The sequence below is a fragment of the Erithacus rubecula genome (assembly GCF_903797595.1).
Source record: "Erithacus rubecula genome assembly, chromosome: 2".
Lineage (NCBI taxonomy): Eukaryota > Metazoa > Chordata > Aves > Passeriformes > Muscicapidae > Erithacus > Erithacus rubecula.
This window is the reverse complement of record NC_136685.1, coordinates 88,376,775-88,396,572: the sequence shown is the minus strand read 5'-3', so window position 1 is coordinate 88,396,572 and position 19,798 is coordinate 88,376,775. Positions and strand designations below refer to the sequence as shown.

The following is a 19,798-nucleotide window of genomic DNA, read 5'->3' as shown; positions in this document are numbered from 1 at the left end:
TTTACTGGGGCAGAGAGTGATAGGGCAAGGATGAACAATTTTATACTGAAAGAAGAGACACTTTGACTAGATATTAGGATGAAATTCTTTAGTGAGGCACTGGCACAGGTTGCCCAGAGAAGCTTTGGATGCCCCATCCCTGGAAGTGTTCAAGGCCAGGCTGGATGAGGCTCTGGGCAGCCTGGCATAGTGGCACTGTTGCCTGTGGCAGGGGTTTGGCACCATATGATCTGTAAAGTCCCATCCCAAACCATTTTATGATTCTATGATAAGTTCTTAAGAGAGGAAATTTGTGACAAAGCTGATTTGAACTGTGATACTGGGACTTTGCTGATGTAATTCCAGCTTTAGTTTTGAGGTTTTGTTGGCTGTCTCAGTAATCATTTGTAATTGTTCCTTGAATTCAAATGGAGGCAAATTTGTTGAAAAAGTGCAAAACCTTAGGTCAAGGAATCTGAATTATTGCTCTGTTTCAACTGTAAAGTGTGGATGAAATTCTGGATGTAGCTTTTTTCTTGCCATTTTCTGTGTGGAGAATGAAATGGCAATAGCAGCTACTTTATCACAGTGTTTGGGGCCTGAGTGGAACAAGGTCCTCAGTGCAAAGATTATGTGGTGTAAGAACAGTAATACATTTCCCAATAGAATAGGACCTAAGTTCTTTCAGACAATTCTGTCTCAGGAGCTGTATTTTTTAAATGCTTGTACAAAATCAGGGTGACTTCATGCCAAACACAGATCACCATTTTAAAGGGTTTTTTTTGGTAAATTTTTACTGCAAAGTAGAAGAAAAATCAGGAATATATGAAAAATTACTTTTCATATAGGCACATTAGAATATGCTTTTAAATATATTTAGAGCTGAGTGATTAAATAATTGGTAATTAATCAGTTGTTGATTTAACCTTTAAATTTAAAAAATTCTTGTGCAGTAACCAGAAATTAGTTATTATAACAGCAAGAATTTTATATATAACAGTAATAATTTTATTACTGTCTGGTGTCCATCCAGCTGTAGTGATGTACAGGTGAAAATTCTACCAAGTACCCTCCTGCTCAGAAAAATCACATCCTTCTGTGCTCTTTGCAGGGCTGGCTTGCCTTGGGTGTGGCAGCTCACTGGCATTCAGGGATTTGAGTCCCTAAAGGGTTGATTAGACTTCAATACATGTGTGGTTCCCCACCTGTGGGCTTGGGATAAAGGGGTGGGGTGAAAGGGAAGAGAGAAAGGAACAGATTAATTCAAGAGAGAAAAAGAGACAGAAAGAGATCACCAGTCCTGGTTCCAGCATTGACTCCTGTCTGTTATTAATTACTAATAATTATTTGGTATGTCAGTTTTTTCATAAGTAGCATATCCTGATAATTTTGGCTCATCACATCATATCATCTGGTTTTACCCTATTGACTGATGCCCTTTTCTCTTTAAAACCTTTTTAAACACATCCCTTACCTGTATTCCTAACTCCTCACCCTGCATTGTTGCCAGTGAAGTCAGCAGTTGCTGCCTTCACTATTTCACTTAATTTCATTAGGTCCACTCAATTCCCTACTCTTTTCATATCTTTCAAGTTTGTAAAGGTCAAGCCCTTTAAAAAATTGAGTACTGAACATGTGGCAGTAACAAAGTTATTTTCCCAAATAAGTTATTTCTAAATTGATGTTGTTAATACTTAGTAAAAAAATTATCCCTTTGTTTTCCTTCTATCTCTTAATCTTGTCTTCATATTTTTAAGTTTATAAGCTCTTTTGTGCTGATTTGTATTTCCAAATAAGCTATATTTTTATGTACAATAAATAGTTTAGATATAGCAGGAAAGACATGGAATTTTTAGTGACAACTACTGTAGATTTTAGTAATTTCTATTAGTAAAGTTAGTAATTTGTTTCTCCTTGATGTTACATGAAGATCAAACCACTTAATACTAGGATTTACAACTGATTCTCTGGAATTTGTATCAGTATTAACTGGGAGCAATATTTACCATGCAGATAAAAATAAGTAGTACAAATAGAGTTAAGGTTAAAGAAAATATTTGAATAGAAGATAATGAAATATATGCCTGAATGGAAGAGCACTGGACTGAGATCCTGGGTTGACACAGAACATCATAGCTTCATGGAAGTTAAAAGACCTATCCCAATTCACATGTAGAGTTCAGAAATAAAACAATGAAGTAAAGCCTCAGAGAAAAAGGGAGACCCACGGGTGGGACTTTGAGAATACAGTGAGGAAGTCTGCATGAAAACTGCTCAGCAGAGATTGAAATAGTGCTTTAGCCACTGGGATGGTTTTTTCTCTCTGTTTGTGTCTGTCTGGCATTTGGCTCATGAGTGTTTTCTGGCACAGGCGGGGTCATGGGCTGGCTGAGAGGTGGCTGTTGTCTCCTGCTCTGTTTACAGAGGCATTTAAACGGTGCAGCCGCTGGATGTCTCTGGTGCTCCACTCCCATGGAGCAGACCAGCATCTGGGAGAGATAAATGGGCCAGGGTGGGAGGCCAGCTGCTCTCTGCTGCCCAGCTGACTGGTGATGTGACACAGCTCTGCACACAAGACACTGGGAGGTGTCAGCCCGACTGAGAGATGAGAAATGCATTTTTCTCCCATTACAAGAGCACTCTATTCCCCACCCCATTCTTCTCAGCTGTGCTCTGCGCCACTGTACTAAACCTGCTGCCAATAACTGAGGATTAGTTGAAAAAAAATAAGTTAAAATTTGTAATGCCTTTCTCAATAGTTACATAGGTGAGCAAGTACTCTGCTAGGCTGGATAGAAGAAATGCACCCAGTAAATGTTCTTTTTCATGCCAGATGTTTCTGGTCCAGATCAGTTAAGCTGGGAGCAACTTCATATAAACAAGAACTAGATTTCCCTTTTCTGGAAGAGTCTGCACTCTCTGCTTTCTCTGTTCTGAAACAGAATTGAGAGAGACATACATTCAGAACTTCCAGTGAAATCCTGCTCTGAAAAACTAGGCAGTAGGACAGAATTTTGGTTTCCTGTGAGAATCAAGGGCACAGGACCAGGTCTTTGTCTTGGCAGCTGCTGCATTGTAAAGGCAGTGAAAATCTTTCTGTAGGCACATTATCAGCTCATTATTGCACGTTGTTGTTTGTTGAGGCATCAAAAGCACACGAATGCAGCAGAATGCTTCTGTGCAGGTTGAGCAGCTCAAGGTGCCTGCCTTGTGCAGAGTCAGAGTTTGCACTGCTGCACAGCACAGAGCTCTCAGAGATGGGGAGTCCAGGGGAGATGTGATGTATTTCAGGATTTTGCTGGGGGTTTTTTTTCTGTGTATTTTTTTCCCAGTATATATGAAAGGAGTCACATAACTTTTGACTTTAGTGGTTGGCCAATATTTGAGCTCCTCTAGTTTATTTATGTCAGAAATGTTTATACAAAGTGATGTATCTTTGTGTACATTCTTTGTAATCAAAGTAGGATTAAACTGAGGTCCTGTTTTCCTGAATGTAGCAGGAAAAAAAGACAATAGGAAACAGCTCTTTTGGCAGTAGCTCAAGCCTCTCTCTTCAATCAGAGCTGCACTCAGAAAACCCTTGCTCCCTTTTTTCTGTTTTTGTGGTAGTTCAGGATCATTCTACTGGGCCAAACAGTTTTGCTGAAACTTTTTTTACACACACTTTTGCGTTTGCATCCGTATGGTTCGGATTGTGGGGGTTTTTTATTTATTTACTTGTCTTGTGGCTGGTGCTTGGGAGGTAAATACCTATGTGTCTGCATCTTCAGTTATATTTCAAACCCATTTTCTTTTCCAGGACTACAAACTTGATTCATTCCCCTCCATTTTCTGCTGGGTCTCTCCGAGGCCATTAAGGAAAACAGGCAGGAAAAGAAGTTTTGGTCTTTCTTATCTCAGACAGTGAAATTTAAGGAATATCAGAAGTGCTGTTTAACAGTCTAAACCAAGCATTAAACTTGGGAAGGTGCTCATTGCCATGTTCTTAAAGTCTAGGGCAGACAGATTTGTATTTTGCTATTCTAAATATTTAAAAGCCATTAGTCCTTCTGGATTTTAGCTTTTCCAGGCTTGTATTGAGAAAGAAGTTTGCCTAATCCTGCCTATGTATAAAAACAATGATCAGAAATGGTTATTCCATGCAACAGCCAGATTGCATGGTTGTTATCTTAGACTGGCAGTGAAACCCCTGGAGAGCTATTTAATTATGTAAATTAGCATGAAATTAGAAAATTCTGTTTACTTTGAATTTGGAGGGGTAGGATGTTAGGGTATTTTCCCCTGCAAAATCAAAATAAGCATCATCAAAACATATGGTTTGTTTCTATAGCTTTTAGCTAGATTTTGCAATTGCTTCAGGTTCATAAGTAGTTATCTCATCTGTATCTTGCAACAATATTTGTCAAGACTCCCAGAAGTGTGGAAGTCTTACTATTCTTCAAAAGGAGAAATGAAGGGAAAGGGACAATAATGTAAACAGATGTACAGTGAAGTCCAGAGCTCTGAAGTTCCAAAGTTTTCTTTTAACCAAAAGCAAGTGTCCATTTAAGTCTAGAATTATGGAAGAAAAGTGGATATGTAATGATGTTCATAATCAGAGAGGTACTTTTTGGGGGCTTAATCTAAATAATGTAAAATATGTAGGTTTTTGAGCAGCATAGAAAACATGAAAGTTGATCTTGTAGGAGGCTGCTGTGGTCTAGGGAAAAGAAGGGGGCCTGGATTCTAAAATAGTGAAATTCAGCATAGCTCAGTTGGAGTTCTGTATTTCTATTGATGTACACTAGTTGAAAATTGGTTTATGATTTCAAGTTGCATAGAAACAAAGCAAACAAACATTAAAGTACTGTTATGAAAGCATCCATCTAGGAAAACATTTGGAAAGAAAAATACAGTGAAAACAGCCCTCTTTCTAAATTAAATTTACTATTGCATTTAATAGAGTTTCCTAGTAGGGAGTTCCTGAAAAATGTGGGCTGAAATGTGAAGCAAGCTGTCAATGCTCTTGTAGCTGCCTCAGTGGTATATTTACAAGAATAAATTTCTTAAATTTTTTTTTCATTACTTCTAAAGAAACTTTCTAGAGAAAAAAGAAATGCTTCATAACCACCTTGAGGAGCATTTGCTATGATTGTTTCCAAAGGAGCAGCTTATGAGTTTCATAAATATCAAAGTTATTAGGCTCCTAGAAACAAGGAAAATTGCCTGTAGGTGATTTCTACTTTTACAGAAACAGCTCCTCTCTGAACTGCAATCTTCTCTAAACTTTCTCTCCAGGCCTGTTGCCTATTACTGTGCTGTCCTGTTCCTACTTCCTTTGGCTGTTTTGAATCAACAGTGGGTAGAGCAATACTTAAAAGAAATGTACTTGAGGGTGAAACATGATCTCACAAATCACAGAAAATAAACAATCTTCAGTGGGGCTTGTGGCTATAGGCAGATCAGAAACAGTCTAATGGGAACACACTGGCTTTTTGAAAATGAAACAGCTATGACACACTGTCATAAAAACCATACTTATGGCTGATTTGAAGAAGAGAAAATCTTCCAAACAGTGGCTTTCAGAAAGAAGTCTGAGATATATGTATTTTTTTTTCATGTATTAAGTTGCTATTTGGTATGGAGGAGGAGATGCTTCTCCTTTATTTCTGCTGCTTTCCCCAACTCCCCCACAATGTTAAGGCACTTCATTGATAACTTTTACTAAAAATATAAAATTATTATTTTCTGCATAAACAGGATAATATATATAGTGGTCATACTTGGAATAAGAGCTCTGTCCTCTCCTTGAAGGTACAGGAAAACCTTATTATTACACAGCTCGCAGAATCATGCTTAGGAAAGTTCATGCTAGAAAATGGGGTGCTCCTGTTGGGATTTCATGACAGGCTTTGGGTCCTGATGGGGTTTCTGCTGGCTGAGCCTAGAAGCAGCCTAAAGGCAGCAGAGTTGTTTTTACAGAAGGCAGCAGGAGGCTGGAACAAGACTGAGCAGTGTTACTGCATGGGAAGGTGCAAACTGCTGGGGCTGTCCCCATCAGGGCTGAGCTGCTTCCACACAGGAAGGGCCAGTGAGCTCTGATTTGGTTCACAGGATTGCATCCCCACTTGGGATGCCCATTAGATAATAAAGAGGGCCTTGCTTTATTCTTCTTTACTGTTCCATGTTCTAATAATTTCATTTTATTATATGTAGACAGCTGTTCATCATGTTAGGTATTTGTATTTCACATTCTTCACGTTTCCTAAATTCTTTGTCAGTGGGGAAAGAAACATTCCTAAAGTTGTAGCAAGTTTCAGAAGTCTGTTATCTGAAGTTTTACATAGGAGCTTTTATACAAACCTTTATTTTTGAAAGCTAACTCTGGAAGTACATTGCTGCTATATCCAGGGGGACTGGATCCCTCTAGAAAATAAATGTATGTCTCCTTAGCAAAGATAATATTGTAGTCTTGATTGAAGAATTAGCTCTTAATTCCCTCAGCTGCTGGTTTTGACAAATCCATCCATGATTCTCTGTTTCAGGGTATAGAGTAAAATGCAGAAAACCATTTTTTCTCCTTCAGGCAACAAGTAATCCTCTGCCTCCCTCCTTCTGTGCATTCAGCTGCAGTTGAACAAAAACCATCACTTAAAGGAACTTCAAGGGAGAAATATGATCCAATATATATTTCTTCTAATCACTATGTGCAATATGAAATAATACTTAATTCCCAACAGTTCACTCTAAAACATGTGTTTCTTCTTTCCCCACTTCATTGGTTTGAAATTATGAGGAGGAACCAGCCACACAGTGAGGCTGGCTCTGGACTTCTACTGTGGCTGTCAACATCAAAATCTCTGTTTCTGTCTTGATTGTGGGGGTCCCTTCTCCCCTTTTATTCTCTTTTTATCACTGATTCCTCTCTCCTCTTCATTTTCTTAATTCTCCAAGAGCTTTTCAGTGTGTCCCACACTGGCAAGATGAAGTCCTGCTGTATATTTTGTTCTGCCTGACTGGGGAAGCTGAAACTTAGCATCCCTTGGACTTCTCCAAGTTGCTGTGTGGAATTGAATTGTCTAGAGTGCTAATCATCATTGGATTATTAGGACATTCTTGATGCAAAAATATGTACATTAAAATAATAATGTAATTACAGAATTTGCTTTTAGCATGAATATATTTCTTCTTAGTGACACAAAAATTATTTACTACTCCCGGTATTTATATATTGCTTTGACAGATATGCAGTGGGCTATGAATAATTTTAAGGTGGTACAGTTTATTCTATGCTGCTTAAAAGCAAGGATTTTCCCCCATCCCTTTTACCCCATCACATTTTATTATTAATGGACACAGCTGAATTGTCAGCTTTCCCAAAACCTTGGTGTATTGGCTGGAATGATCAGAATAATTGCTTAACCATGCCAGCACTAACTAGGGGTACTGAACACACTCTGGCTCTTGCTTTATCTTTTCCCTAGCAGTTCTTCAGGTGGTTTGATTTTTTTTTTTTTTTTTTTTTTGGTTGGTTTTGTTGTTTTTTGTTTTTTATCATGTTAGTTTAAATATAAGAAGTGCAAGCCAAAATAGCCAGTAATGTGGAAGTGCAGGCTTCCAGGAGCTGTGTGGGCTTGGAATAAACTTTTGACTTTGTCTGGAGGCAGGATGCTAAGGCAGCTCAGCTGGCAGGTTAATGGTGGTTGTCATGAATATTAAATGACAGAACCAAAACAAAACTCCCAGAGAGACACTTATGCACAAATCTTACTTAGCAGCACAAGCAGCTCAGACAGCTGGCTCTCTGTAGGCTTTCTTGAAAGAAAACAGTGCTGAGGTGTGTTAGGATGATTTTTATACACCGGAAAGCCAATTTGTGATGTGCTGTTTGAAAGTCAGAGCCCCTAATGATTTATAGCTTGAGGCAAAAAAGCTGTTTTCTGAAGTAGATAAATAACAGGTAAATTATATCTGTGCTGTTCTCCCTTGGATTAAGTGCTTTGTAATATTTTTTTGAGTTTTGTGCTGTCTCAAAATGTGTAAACAAATGTGTACAAGCTTTACTGTTGAAATTCATGCCAACTCTCTGGTGTGCAGGCTTAGCCTCACTTTTCCTTCTGAAGTTCCTCTAATCCCTTTTTTGTTTTGATTTGGTTTTTTGTTTTTGCTTTGGTTTTTGTCTTAAACAAAAACAAAAACAAAAACCCCCACATTGCAGGGCATAGAATAATGAACTCCATTTCAGTCTGTTTCTGTTTTGTGTTTGTCCCAGACAGGGTAAGAAGTTGCTCTTCACAGAGTTCCTCCTTTGGCTCCTGTGGTGTAAAGCTACATGTACCTCCTGCTATGTGGAAAAATTGCAAAAGAATTAAAATTCAAGAAGCCTGGATTGATTTGAAGTAACACCAACAGAAATCTGGGATGATTCCATTAACAGCACTGCAGTCATGCTGTTTCCAAAAGGATATCTAAAGGTGAGACGTTCTCCAGGTTCTAGACAGTAATCTTTGTTACATTTTTAAGTGGGGATCAGATCCTTGCACATATCTTCCTTGACTTTCATGGTTATTTAAATTTATACCAACTTAATATGTGGTTCAGTGATTTCCATACTCCAAAAAGAATGAACTAAAATAACAGAGTAGGTTTCCTCAGATAACTCCATCTAGACATGATCCATTTTGCGGTGTTATTCTGAGTATAAAAAAAAAAATAAAGTGAATCTAAACTATTTTTAGGTGCAATGAGTCAGTCTAAATGAGTTGATGGAAAAAGATATAAAGGACAGTTCAGTTAGAGGAAGTTATGGTGAGTAATGCTTTTATATAAGCATTCTACAGAATTCATTTGGCTTTCCAAACTCTGTCTATAAATCAAGAAATGCTTTCCAGTAGCTCATGGAGACCTCTCAAGTCACATGAGGCTGTCTACTTTCAGTTCAATTCCATTGAAAACAGAACATATGTATATATACATCTATATATATACAGGGAGAGAGAGAGAGTAGTATTTTAAAAGTATTTATGTAAATAATTAATGCAGGTATTCCAGTGATTATGATGTGACTACCAGCAGTGTGCACAATGAAAATTCAAGTGGCCAGCACAGCAGATTCCCAGCTGTGAAGAAAACACATTCAGTGAGATGGTTTTTCAGCTAGTACCAGGAAAACCCTGATTTATTTCTGTTGTTCTTAAATCAAACAGCCTAGTGGAGGAGTTTTTTTAAGAGTAAAATAAACCAGATACACTTAAAAGATTTAGACTAGCTTATATTCATGTTTTCACAGTACCATGAGGAATTTACATACACTGCCTCTGACAGGGCTTGCAATAAAATGAGCTACAGTATTGTAGAATACTAGTTTGTAACTATTTTCCTATGTATTACAGCTTCCCATAATTACATATTACTTGAATCAACATGAGGTAAACCATACTCACTTCAGCTGCAAGGTGAAGCACCACAAAGTGATGTGTCTTTGGAGTGAGGAAAGTAAAAGTTAGAGATTTATTATGTGGCATTCTTGATACTATAACCATCTTGGGGTGCCACCAGCCCAAAGGTCCAGCCAACATTACCTTCCTCAAGAGGCTGGAAGTCACAGCAGGGATAAAAGTCACAAGGAATTCAAGGAAAACTCTCAGCAGCTTATTTAACAGCTAGGAAGCCTATCATGAAGGATGGCAAAGCTGTAACAAAGCTGAGAAGTGCACCTTCATCTCTGTGTCCTGGTCCTCTTCATTGGCAAAACTCCAGCCTTCTTTCTTAAACTGCAATGGGCATTAATGAAAGACAGAATGGGGAAAATTGACAAGTTATGGACTGAACAGCAGCAGTGTGATTTTCTATGAATCCAGGCACCTGCAAGGTACCAAAGTCAAAGGCACTGTATTTTTGGAAAATGAGACTGAGGTTGTCAAGCAAGGAGCCAGCAGTATGAGCTGTTTAATTCATGCTGATTTCCACAGAAATCCAAGGAGGATGTCACACTTTTCTGTTCTCAAGTTCAACTTTATCTCTGAGAGCATCAGCAAGTTTCACTTCTTCTGAAAGAGCACTTTCCTGTGATTTATTTATAATCTCCTGGTGCTTCTTCTAGGTAGAGTTTCACTCCCCTTCCTTTGCTCTGCCTCACATCCCTGTATTCCATTGATACACAGTGAATACATATGAACCTTTCAATAGCCTGTTTCCTTCCAGCTGCAAGACATGCTATACTCAAAGGACACCACTCAGAGGAATGAGATGGAATTTGGGGACAATAATAGTATTTAATGTGTAGAGCCACAGAGGCTCAGGACACACCAAACATCCCTGCTAAGCTCATGTTCCTAAAATCATTTCAAGTTCAATAAAATTGATAGTTTGGTCTTTTACTCACATTAATACCGAGAGGTTTTCAGACATCCTTACAAGCTCATTTTGCCTATCACTTTTGTTATTTGTGACCAGTTCAAGAAATACATGGAGTACAACATGTTTTAAAGGACTGTTAGACTGTTGCCTTTGTCTAAATTGCTTGATCTCTGTTGTGTATCTCAGGTGCACGTTTGTCTTTGTGTAACATAAAAATATTTCACAAATGCCTTTTCTTAAAAAGTCTTGCATATATTTTAAAGTGCAAAGCATAGTTAAATAATAAAAAATGGAAAAATCCTTGAATTTCCTGAGGCACTTCCAAGATGTTTTACCTAAGAATGTAATCTCAATTTAAACATGGATTAATCCCTTTGATTACAACTTTTGCCTGAAGTATATTTAGGTGTGCTGCACAGTTCAGAATGAACACTTTACTTTTTTTGTGGAATGATATTTATTCTCATTAGTAACATTTTTAGGAGTTTTGCTCAAACTTGAAAATGAATAAAGGGATAAATATAATAAATAATTTTGAGTTTACCTGTACTTTTATCTGCAGTGTAAAATAAAGGCTATGGAGCCACAGCCCCCAACGAGGTAAATAACCTTCCTAGGATACTCTTGATCTGCCATGGCTATTTTGAACCAGTTATCAGTTTAATCTATTGTTACTCTCCAGGCAGTGAATTGCTTGGTAACTAAGTTCTGTGTATCCAACACAAATGATTTTAGAATCTCTGCAAAGCAGCAGAGAACAAGGCACCAGGAAGTTTTCAGTCATCATCTAATTCTGTCTGCCCAAATTGGCTCAAACAAGTGCTACCTTTAAGGATTTTTTTTTTTTTCATTCAGAGATTTTGTCTGTCTACAACAGAAGGGTGAAAGCTCTAAGTTTTAGCTGGACATTCAGACATTCTTACTAGCTTAGGCCTAGCTTGATTCGGTTCATGTGTTTGACTCTGTACACCACTGAGTTGTTGCAATCTTTAAAGCCCCAGGAGATACATCAAGAAGTGAATTAAAATTTTCACAGTGCAAGGGTTTAGATTCAAGTCTTTTTCAAGGCTTTATCTGCTTCCTTTTCAGTACAGGAAAGCTTTCAGCAAAATCTGGAAGTTAAAATACAGACCCTGGGACAGTGATTTCTTCTCCTTTTTCAGAGAGGTTCCTTTAAGAAGAGGGAAAATTAGGTCATATTTTGATTTCTCTTGGCTGGCTCATCTCCAAGATGGCCTGCACCCAGTTTCTTCTAAACTTTTAACTTCTCAGAAGGATGGTATCTCATGTCAGAATGATAAAGAGTCATGTCAAGAAGTACTTCAGAACATGGTAAGCTGAACATTCATCAACACTACAAAATTTCTGATAGCAACAGCTACAAATAACTTACAGGAAACATTAAAAGAAATTGTTTATTCAAGAGTACTTCCTGTGGCTCTGCAGTTCATCCAGGTGCACAAGCTCTATTTTTCACAGAACATTAATCTCTGTTTCTCTTCGTTTGGATTTCTCATCAACAAACTATCCAAGCCAAGATATAAATATAAATTTTGTAAACAAGTAAATCAGGACTCACACTTTCTACTGAACAGGGAAAAAAAGCTAAACCAGGAGGTGTTATGTAAAGCCCAACAGATGGATAAGGGTACAAATTTACATTATCATTGGCCATATTTGACAGAAGCAGAAAAAGGATGCACTACCAGACCTGCTCTGCCAGGTTTACCTTGCCAGTGCAAAAATTCTCATTTCCCACCTATTCTGTTCTCTGGGTTAGGGGTTTTTTGGACATGCCAAGGTCAAAATCCTGCCTATGCTATTAGAGTACTTCTAGCAGTGATGCCCACCTGTCATACACATAGGTCTTTGACAATCTCACTGAATATAGAGGTGAAAAAAAAAACACTTTTTGATAGAGCACTGATTTTTCTACCAAAGCAGACAGATACATTGTATATTATAATTGTCCGAATTGGCACTCACAGACAGAGCTCTGAGTGAAGTGCTACACATGTAAAAGTTTTGTGATTTTTTTTGTTTCAAAGCATTCTCAGACAGGTACTAGTTTGTTTGAAAACTGCCATTCTGTATACCATGTAAATAGCTTTCAGGTTATAGGTAAATGTGCATTATTATGAATATTACCTATGGGATACAGATTTGTCATATAAAATGCTTGGTCTGTATATTTTTCCTGTATTGACAAGAAAACATTAGGCAAAGGAATAAATGGATGATGGGTAACAAAGTGTGTGATTGTCAACGCTTACGTCAGTTCTGGGATTTCAAGATATCCAGTGTTCATCTGAAAATATGCAAATGCTAATCAGAGCTGCTTAGCACATCTTCCTGATGTGCAGCTGAATCCTTCTGAATAGCAGCTTTTTCACTCACAGCAGCAGTCAGATGTTTTTGCACTTTTTTTCCTTTCAGTTCAACCAGCTTAGCTGAAAATTAGCATTGGGCTTCCTAAGGGGATCTTCCCACAGCTCTTCCATTTTCTCTTGAGCAAATGCAAATTACACTGAGCCCATTTCAGATAAATACATTCATCTATAAGAGACAGAATACATATGTGAAAGTAATCTAAACCATTTTTTCTTGTTCTATAGGTTCTTGTGAATCTTACAAGGAAAAACTACAGCAATTTAGTACCTTTCCAAACTATCATTTGTTGAATGTATTGCCTGACAGTGGTTTTGAAACAACAACAAAAGGATGTGATCTACAAGCTGGTTTGAGGCTACTTCCATTCCAAAGCACCATCCTTAAACAGATTAGCATCCTCTTTTAATTTTTACTGAAACAGGGAAGCCTGGCAAGTGCAGTCTGAACTGGGATCCCACTTTGATTCCTATACTGATGTTGTGATGAATTCACAGACCACAAAGTTAGTAGCCTAGGCTGCAGTTTTCAAAGGATCACAAGGCCTTTTCTGCATAAGAAAACCAATACAAAACCTGATTTAAGCCAATGAAAAACTCATATTTTGGCAAAGGGCTACAAAAAAGTGGTGTCCATATCCACGTTATGCATAGACAAAAATAACTTTATGTCTTATCCTAAATTCTTGGAAAAATCTCAGCTGCTCAATCTCCAAGATTCAAACCCCCTGTGTTCCAGCAGGTGGTCTTGTTTAGATTAGGATGCAATAACTAATAACACATTCTTAGGAGCATTTCTCTTTGCTGCACTCTCCACAACTGTAAAAAAATAAAGAGAATATTTGATTTGAATTTCACAAACCCTTTACTGAATTTTTGTTGCTTATACTTGCAGTCCTAATGGTTCAGTTGTTAGTAAGTGAAGTCCTTCCTAAAGCAGGGGTGATAGAATTTATCCTGTCAGAGTGCCAGGTGGGAAACACCAGCTCAGGTTATGCATCATCTAGGTAAGTTAATCTATCTGGTAATTCTTAACAGTCTGAAGAGTAAACTATTATTAAATACTAAAAGCAATTCTTGGTGCAGCAATTAATTGAAACCTTAGACCTAAGTTAGCAAGATGCATGTTGGATGCACACAACAAAAATAATGACATTTGTAATGTTATCTGGAAGCAGCAAGCAAATTGAAAAGAAATTCTAGACTCTCCAAAGGAGGTGTGGAGTAGGAGGGCAACAATAGAGCTTTGCACAGCAGGCTTGTTTTGAGTGCAATTTATAGATGATGAGGGCACCTGTTGTATTGAAATAATACAGAGGTCAGGGAAATGCAGCTGCCTGAACAAAGAAGCCATGGCAGACAGTTTGCTTTCAAACAAAACAGATTTCGAGCCATTGGCAAATAAAGCAACCTTAGACATAAAATAGTGTTGTTGAATTAACACTAAAAGAAATACTGTGGTACTCTGAATGCATTTTTAAAAGCAGTCAGTGAAAATGTGTTAACGATGTGTCCACTTAAACCTTTATTGTTGTAACACTTCTGTTGAGTGGGAACCCCAAGTGAAATAGCCTAGGAAGTGATTGAACATGAAACCTTCAGTTTCCAAATGGAAATTAAACCAAAAAGGAAATGTTTTGCATTCTAAAGTGCCCTTGGCTGTGATAACCTTGTCTTTAATAACAGAAATGAAGAACAAAAGCATCCCCCTCACAGAAAGAGTCAGAGCAGGTAGAATTCCTGAGGTTCTTCCTTTGTAAGAGGGGCTTTTATATCACCATTTCCTGTTCAAACAGGAGATCTTCCTCACTGAAAAGAACCTGAAATCTAGTACAAGCAGAAGCTGAGGTACCTGCTTTGACATCAGCAAAAGTGATTTCATAGGGAGGACAGGAAAATCAGGGAGAGACCAGGAGCACTGAGCCACTGAGTGGGGATGAGCTGCAATCCTGCTACAAGGGGGTTTCTTTTTGAAACCTGGATATTGTGATCCCAGATGAAGCAAGGACTTCTACAGTAATCACAGCAGCACAACTACTGAAGCTTTCCCATCAGGAAGCATGCAAGGAAAGGAGGAGAAAGGGAAAACTAGTAGGCACTGAAAAGTTATTTGTGAAATGCTGGCAATTCCCAAGCACCATAACCACCAAACCCACAAAGACAACAGGTATCATCAAGGAGCAAACTCCCAGCTGCTGCTGGCCTCTAATCAAAAGGTCAGCATAACAATAATAAATAGTAACACACAAATAATTATCTGAAGCAACAGTAACTTCTTAGATGCTGGTTTATTTTTTCTACTCAGAGCACCATCCAAGAGTGGTGGGGCCCACGGAGTCCCTCCTGCAAATGAAGTGAGAGACAAAACAAACCCAGAATAAAATCTGTAACATTGTGAAAGAGTGGGCAAATACATAGAAACAGCCTTCTAGTTATTCAATTGGCAGGCAGCTGTCCCCTACAAACCAGAAGATGGAGAATCATCTAAATAAATCTTCCCTTCATAGAAAGCTTAAGAAATAGAAATACACAGAATCACATTTTTATTAAATCTGTATTGTTAATACAGAATTGGGAGCAGCTGCTTAGTTTTTCCCATATAAATCAAAATGGTGACATTGGCAGATAAATCCACATATGGGACAATTCACATTCTACTTAAGTAAGTGAAAGTCAGGGGTTAGCAGCAATTTATACAGCTCAGGCTTTTGCAGTCCTCTTGGTGCTGGAAGACTGCCAGGGAAATGCCATAAAGGGGGTCTGTTTGCACCCTGCAGGATCTGCAGTTTTGTATCAGGTTAAGAGGAACATGGCACTGCACACTTCACTAAAACAGCAGTGATGAAGCCAGGGTAAGAATAAAGAAAAACTCAGAGACATAAAAAATAAGAGCTGAAATTGTAAATATAAAAATGCTAACAACATTCACAGAATAGTAAACTGTTGTAATAAACTTGTGCTGTAAGAGTATGTGGCAAGCAGAGGGCTATGATTTCCTCTTTTTGACAGTGAAAGACTGGAGAAAGGTAGAAGGAAATCATCATAATCTAATATAGATGACATCTTTGATATTTTTTTTAAAGTGTCATTTATCCCAACCTAACATAATAGTCTTATTTAAAATGTCACTGTAGTCCTCATGGGGGAAGAAAAGATTGATTTTTCTCAGTTTACAGCTGTAGATTTTGCACAGTATACTGCACAGTACTGCATAATACTCCACTGTAACTGCATTTGAGGAGACTGAGTGGCTTTATATCCAGTATTCTCAAACCCATCAAACATTAAATTCCAAAATGCTTTTGAAAATGTAAGCCTCTATTGCACCTGTCTGTACTCATGATACCTACATTCACATGAAGCACAGAGAATTGATGTTACCTTATCCAAATAATTCATTTACACTTTTCCAAGGAGTGGGAAACAACTCAGGATTTACAAAAAGACCAGTCATATTTCAATTATTAAAAGCTTTTTTCTCTCTTCTAAGGAATATAATTTTACATTATATACTTCTTAACAGAGAAATCCTGGCAGAAAGAACTTGCAGGTTAAATAATTCCTGTAATTCCCAGCAAACAGCCCAGGTGTATGACACTCCTACACATCTGTTTGTCTCCTCTATGCTATGTGTGCACACACACACATATTTTCTGAGCAGAGAACTGACTCATGATAGCTAATTGTAGCAATGAACTCCACAACACAGGGAATTAATTTAATATTCTGCTGTGCCCTTTCCACAGGCATTCTCTAAGTACAAAAATGTTCCTCAAAACTCATCTTTAATGCTGAAATGTGGCTGGTCTTCAGGTTTAAAGTCCAGATTGGGGCTGCCATCCTCATTCAGAATTCGCCGAGAAGTATAGCCAACAATGGGATATTTGGCTTTATAAACATTATTGAAGATGTCATCCAGGGACTTCAGTTCCTCCTCTGTGAGTCCTGTCTAAAAAAATAGGGAAATTAAAGTCCTGTCTCAAAGAAATAAAAACAGAGATGTTTACATGCTTTTTAAATAAATTATTACTGTAAATGTTAGGGTCAGCTTTTGAGTTTACACTGTAGAGCATGACGAGCAAAATTGATAGTACAGCCTGTAATTGTGTTCTTTCCATTCAAACCCAGCCTTGACAAAACTTTTAAGTATTCAGGCCAAACAAGCAACAAGCCACCACCAGAGCCATTCACTGCCACATCAGGATACACCAAAGCAATTGACAAAGAAAGGGATTCACTGTCCTTGTGAGCATCTTTTGAAACAGCAGGAGATTCCCCTCTTACATGGTTACAAGTTGTATTGATTCCACAAATGAAAAACTTTGCTCTTGAAGGCTGTTAGCACCTTTCATGACCAGTGAATATATTTTATGTATCTAAAGACAACTAATGCATTTTGATGTTAAATATGTGAATCAGCTTATATAAATACAAACAATTTAAAATCATCACTCGTCATCTTGCATAATAAAAGTTTGTGAAGTGGAATTAAACTGATGGCCCATTTTCTTACTGTGTCATGTGTAAGATCTGCTGGATCCAGAGACATCTTTGCAACTCCTCTTGTTGAATCTTTTCCAACTAAAGCATTGTATGGGGCTCCTTTTCCATAAAATTCTGTCAGATTAAAAAAAATAATAAAATCCAATGATGATCTGACAATGCACAGGGTATGTTCTGCCTCCACCCTTCACCAGTCTGTGAACTGAGTGTCAGTGAACTGAAAGCAGCAACTCAAAACTAAGACTCTTCTTTCCAGAACTGACTTTGGATTTCCTTCTTCTTGGGGTTATACAGCTGTTGAACTTCCTATACTGAATTCTTAAGAGTTACCTATTATTTAGTGAGCTGTGCTTTACATTCTCATGAGCTCTTTGTAGACTCCAGAATTTGCAAGCCTTGTCTAATTTAGGATTTGTAGATCAGCCAACCCAATGTGTATGCCCAAACAAAGTTAGTTCAAACACAGTAACAAGCCACTAGTTTACTTATGATGGCATCAAGGCAAGTGTCTAAGACCCTCGTGGTGCCTTCAAACTTTTTACAGCAAATTTGGATGAAGTAGCAGGAGTTCAAATTAGGGAAGGCACAAACAGCAACAGTTTGTTGGAAAGTGCTGGCTTGTCTGTCTACACATTGTGATCTCAGACCAATATAAGTTCTAGACAAAATCTTAGTAGGGGAGCTGTCAGAGGAGGAAAATCAAGTTTTTTAGAAGAGGAAAAATTGTATCTTTTTTGTGGCAATTGAACTGCAGGCATCCAATACACTGGGGATATTTAAAAACAAATGACTGATAATGACATGAAAGCAAAGTAGACAGCAGAGGGGAAGCACACTAACCTTTTCCAGAGGTGACATCAAACACTACTCCCTTCACTGCCAGGTAGATGGGCTGTCCTTCCTGCAGGGAAAGCCATCAATACATCCTCAGCACTTAAGCACAGGCAAAAAGCAGTTTGTTTCAGCTGTGAAATCCACAAGCTCTCAGGACACAAATTCTTTGTTGTATGTTTACTCTTGTTATGCCACCATACATGTTCCCTCTCTTGACATTTCTTGTTGTGCTTTAAACTGCTCCTAATATTCTTTAAGGATTCAATCATAAGCAATGAGAGAGTCCCTTTTGCAAGTCACCTCTTGTCTGCACACCAGTCTGCTTGAAGATTGTCTACTGCATCTTTCTATTCCTAATGCAGATGGATACTGCCCAAGATAAAAGAGTGTGCGGCCAACAGCATTATTTTATTAAGAGACAAGGATAAATACATAAACACACGTAAATCTAATCTGCTGACATCTGTTTTACTTAATAAGCCAGTGCTTCTGCTTTGTGTTTTATACATAAGATGTAATTTTAGACGTTGGTTAGTCTTCTTCGGCAGGAGAACCGTGCCAATCAGAGAGCGAGTAAAATGGGCGCACAGCCCCAATAATGTAATCGTGTGTGTGCAGCACAAAGCGCGGCAGCAGAACCGAGGGGCAGGCTGGAGCACACGGGTGCTGCAGCCTCTCCGAAACTGCTGCCCAAGAACCGGGAGATGCCCAGCGGCACAGGGGAGAGGGACGGCGGGGCGGCACACAGCCGAGCTCACGGGAGCGGGGGCTGTGCGGGCCCGCCCGGCCCGGCCCTACCTGGTGCCCGTCGTATCTGGCCAGCTCGGGCTCGGTGAAGAGCCGCACGGGGGCCTCGGCCGGCGGCCTGAAGCGCAGCTGGGGCTCGGCGCTGGCGGCCGGCGGCAGCAGCGGCAGCAGAGGCAGCAGCGGCAGCAGCATCAGGCCGGGCAGCGGGGCAGCAGCGCCCGCCATGGCGCGGAGCGCGCACCGCCCCGGCCTGAGGCGGGCCTGGCCCGGGAAGGGAGCGGGGCGGGACTGGAGTTAAAGGAACACGGGAGGTAAAGGGACACGGCGGAGAGCGCCGGGATCCCACAGGAACAGCGCTGAGGGGGACAGGCGAGCTCAGCCTGCGGGAAAGGAGGGCTGGGGGAGATTATCGCGCCCCATGACTGCCTGGAAAGAGGCCGCAGCCCCACCGGGTAACAATCGATAGGACAAGGGGAAACAGCCTTAGATTGTGAATTTTTTTTACATTTTTATTATATTATATTTATATTAGGGAAAGCTTCTCCACAGAAAGGGTGGTCAGGCACCGGAACACGCTGCCCCGGCGGTGCTGGAGTCAGCATCGCTGGAGGTATTTAAAGAAGCATGGATGTGGCACCAAGGATGTGGTTTAGAGATGGAGTTGGTGGCACCATAACAGACACCTAACAACAAAAGATTTCTCAATTTTCCTCCTTCTTCCCTTCCTGAAGTTTCTCTGCTAGCTGTTTTCAATGTTTATTCACAAAATCAGCGCACGCGGTGCAGGCTTCATCTTTGTGACTTGAGAAACATAGACATTTTTAGCCGAAGAATGCAGAAAATAAATAGGAATTTTTCAGATGTTGTGTTTTCCTTATGCTATAAATACAGCATGGGGGAATATTCAGGACTGGCAGAAGAATAAGCTACATGTTTATCATTCCGTATAGAATTAAGAAAATTAGAAACTTTACAGTTCAGATACATGGATCATCACATCCCTTGCTGCA

The 19,798-nt window shown here is 39.1% G+C and overlaps 1 protein-coding gene and 1 long non-coding RNA gene across 2 annotated transcripts in view; one reads left to right on the top strand and one right to left on the bottom strand.

Annotated features, from left to right (window-relative positions):
- Window positions 1-10,544, top strand: part of LOC306798834 — a 49,343-nt gene extending 38,799 nt beyond the window's left edge. Inside the window, exons 2-3 of the long non-coding RNA XR_013773476.1 lie at window positions 8,231-8,448; window positions 9,942-10,544. This is a non-coding gene — a long non-coding RNA (uncharacterized lncRNA). The remainder of the gene's footprint in view (window positions 1-8,230; window positions 8,449-9,941) is intronic.
- A 4,429-nt stretch (window positions 10,545-14,973) lies between these two features.
- On the bottom strand, window positions 14,974-19,069 carry NENF (neudesin neurotrophic factor). Its single transcript, XM_079298410.1, has 4 exons — window positions 18,840-19,069; window positions 18,048-18,108; window positions 17,218-17,321; window positions 14,974-16,653 (listed from the first exon to the last, which is right to left on the bottom strand). Exons 1-4 carry the CDS (start codon window positions 19,011-19,013, stop codon window positions 16,477-16,479), a joined length of 516 nt encoding a protein of 171 aa, XP_079154536.1. The 5' UTR covers window positions 19,014-19,069; the 3' UTR covers window positions 14,974-16,476.
- Window positions 19,070-19,798: the final 729 nt, after the last annotated feature.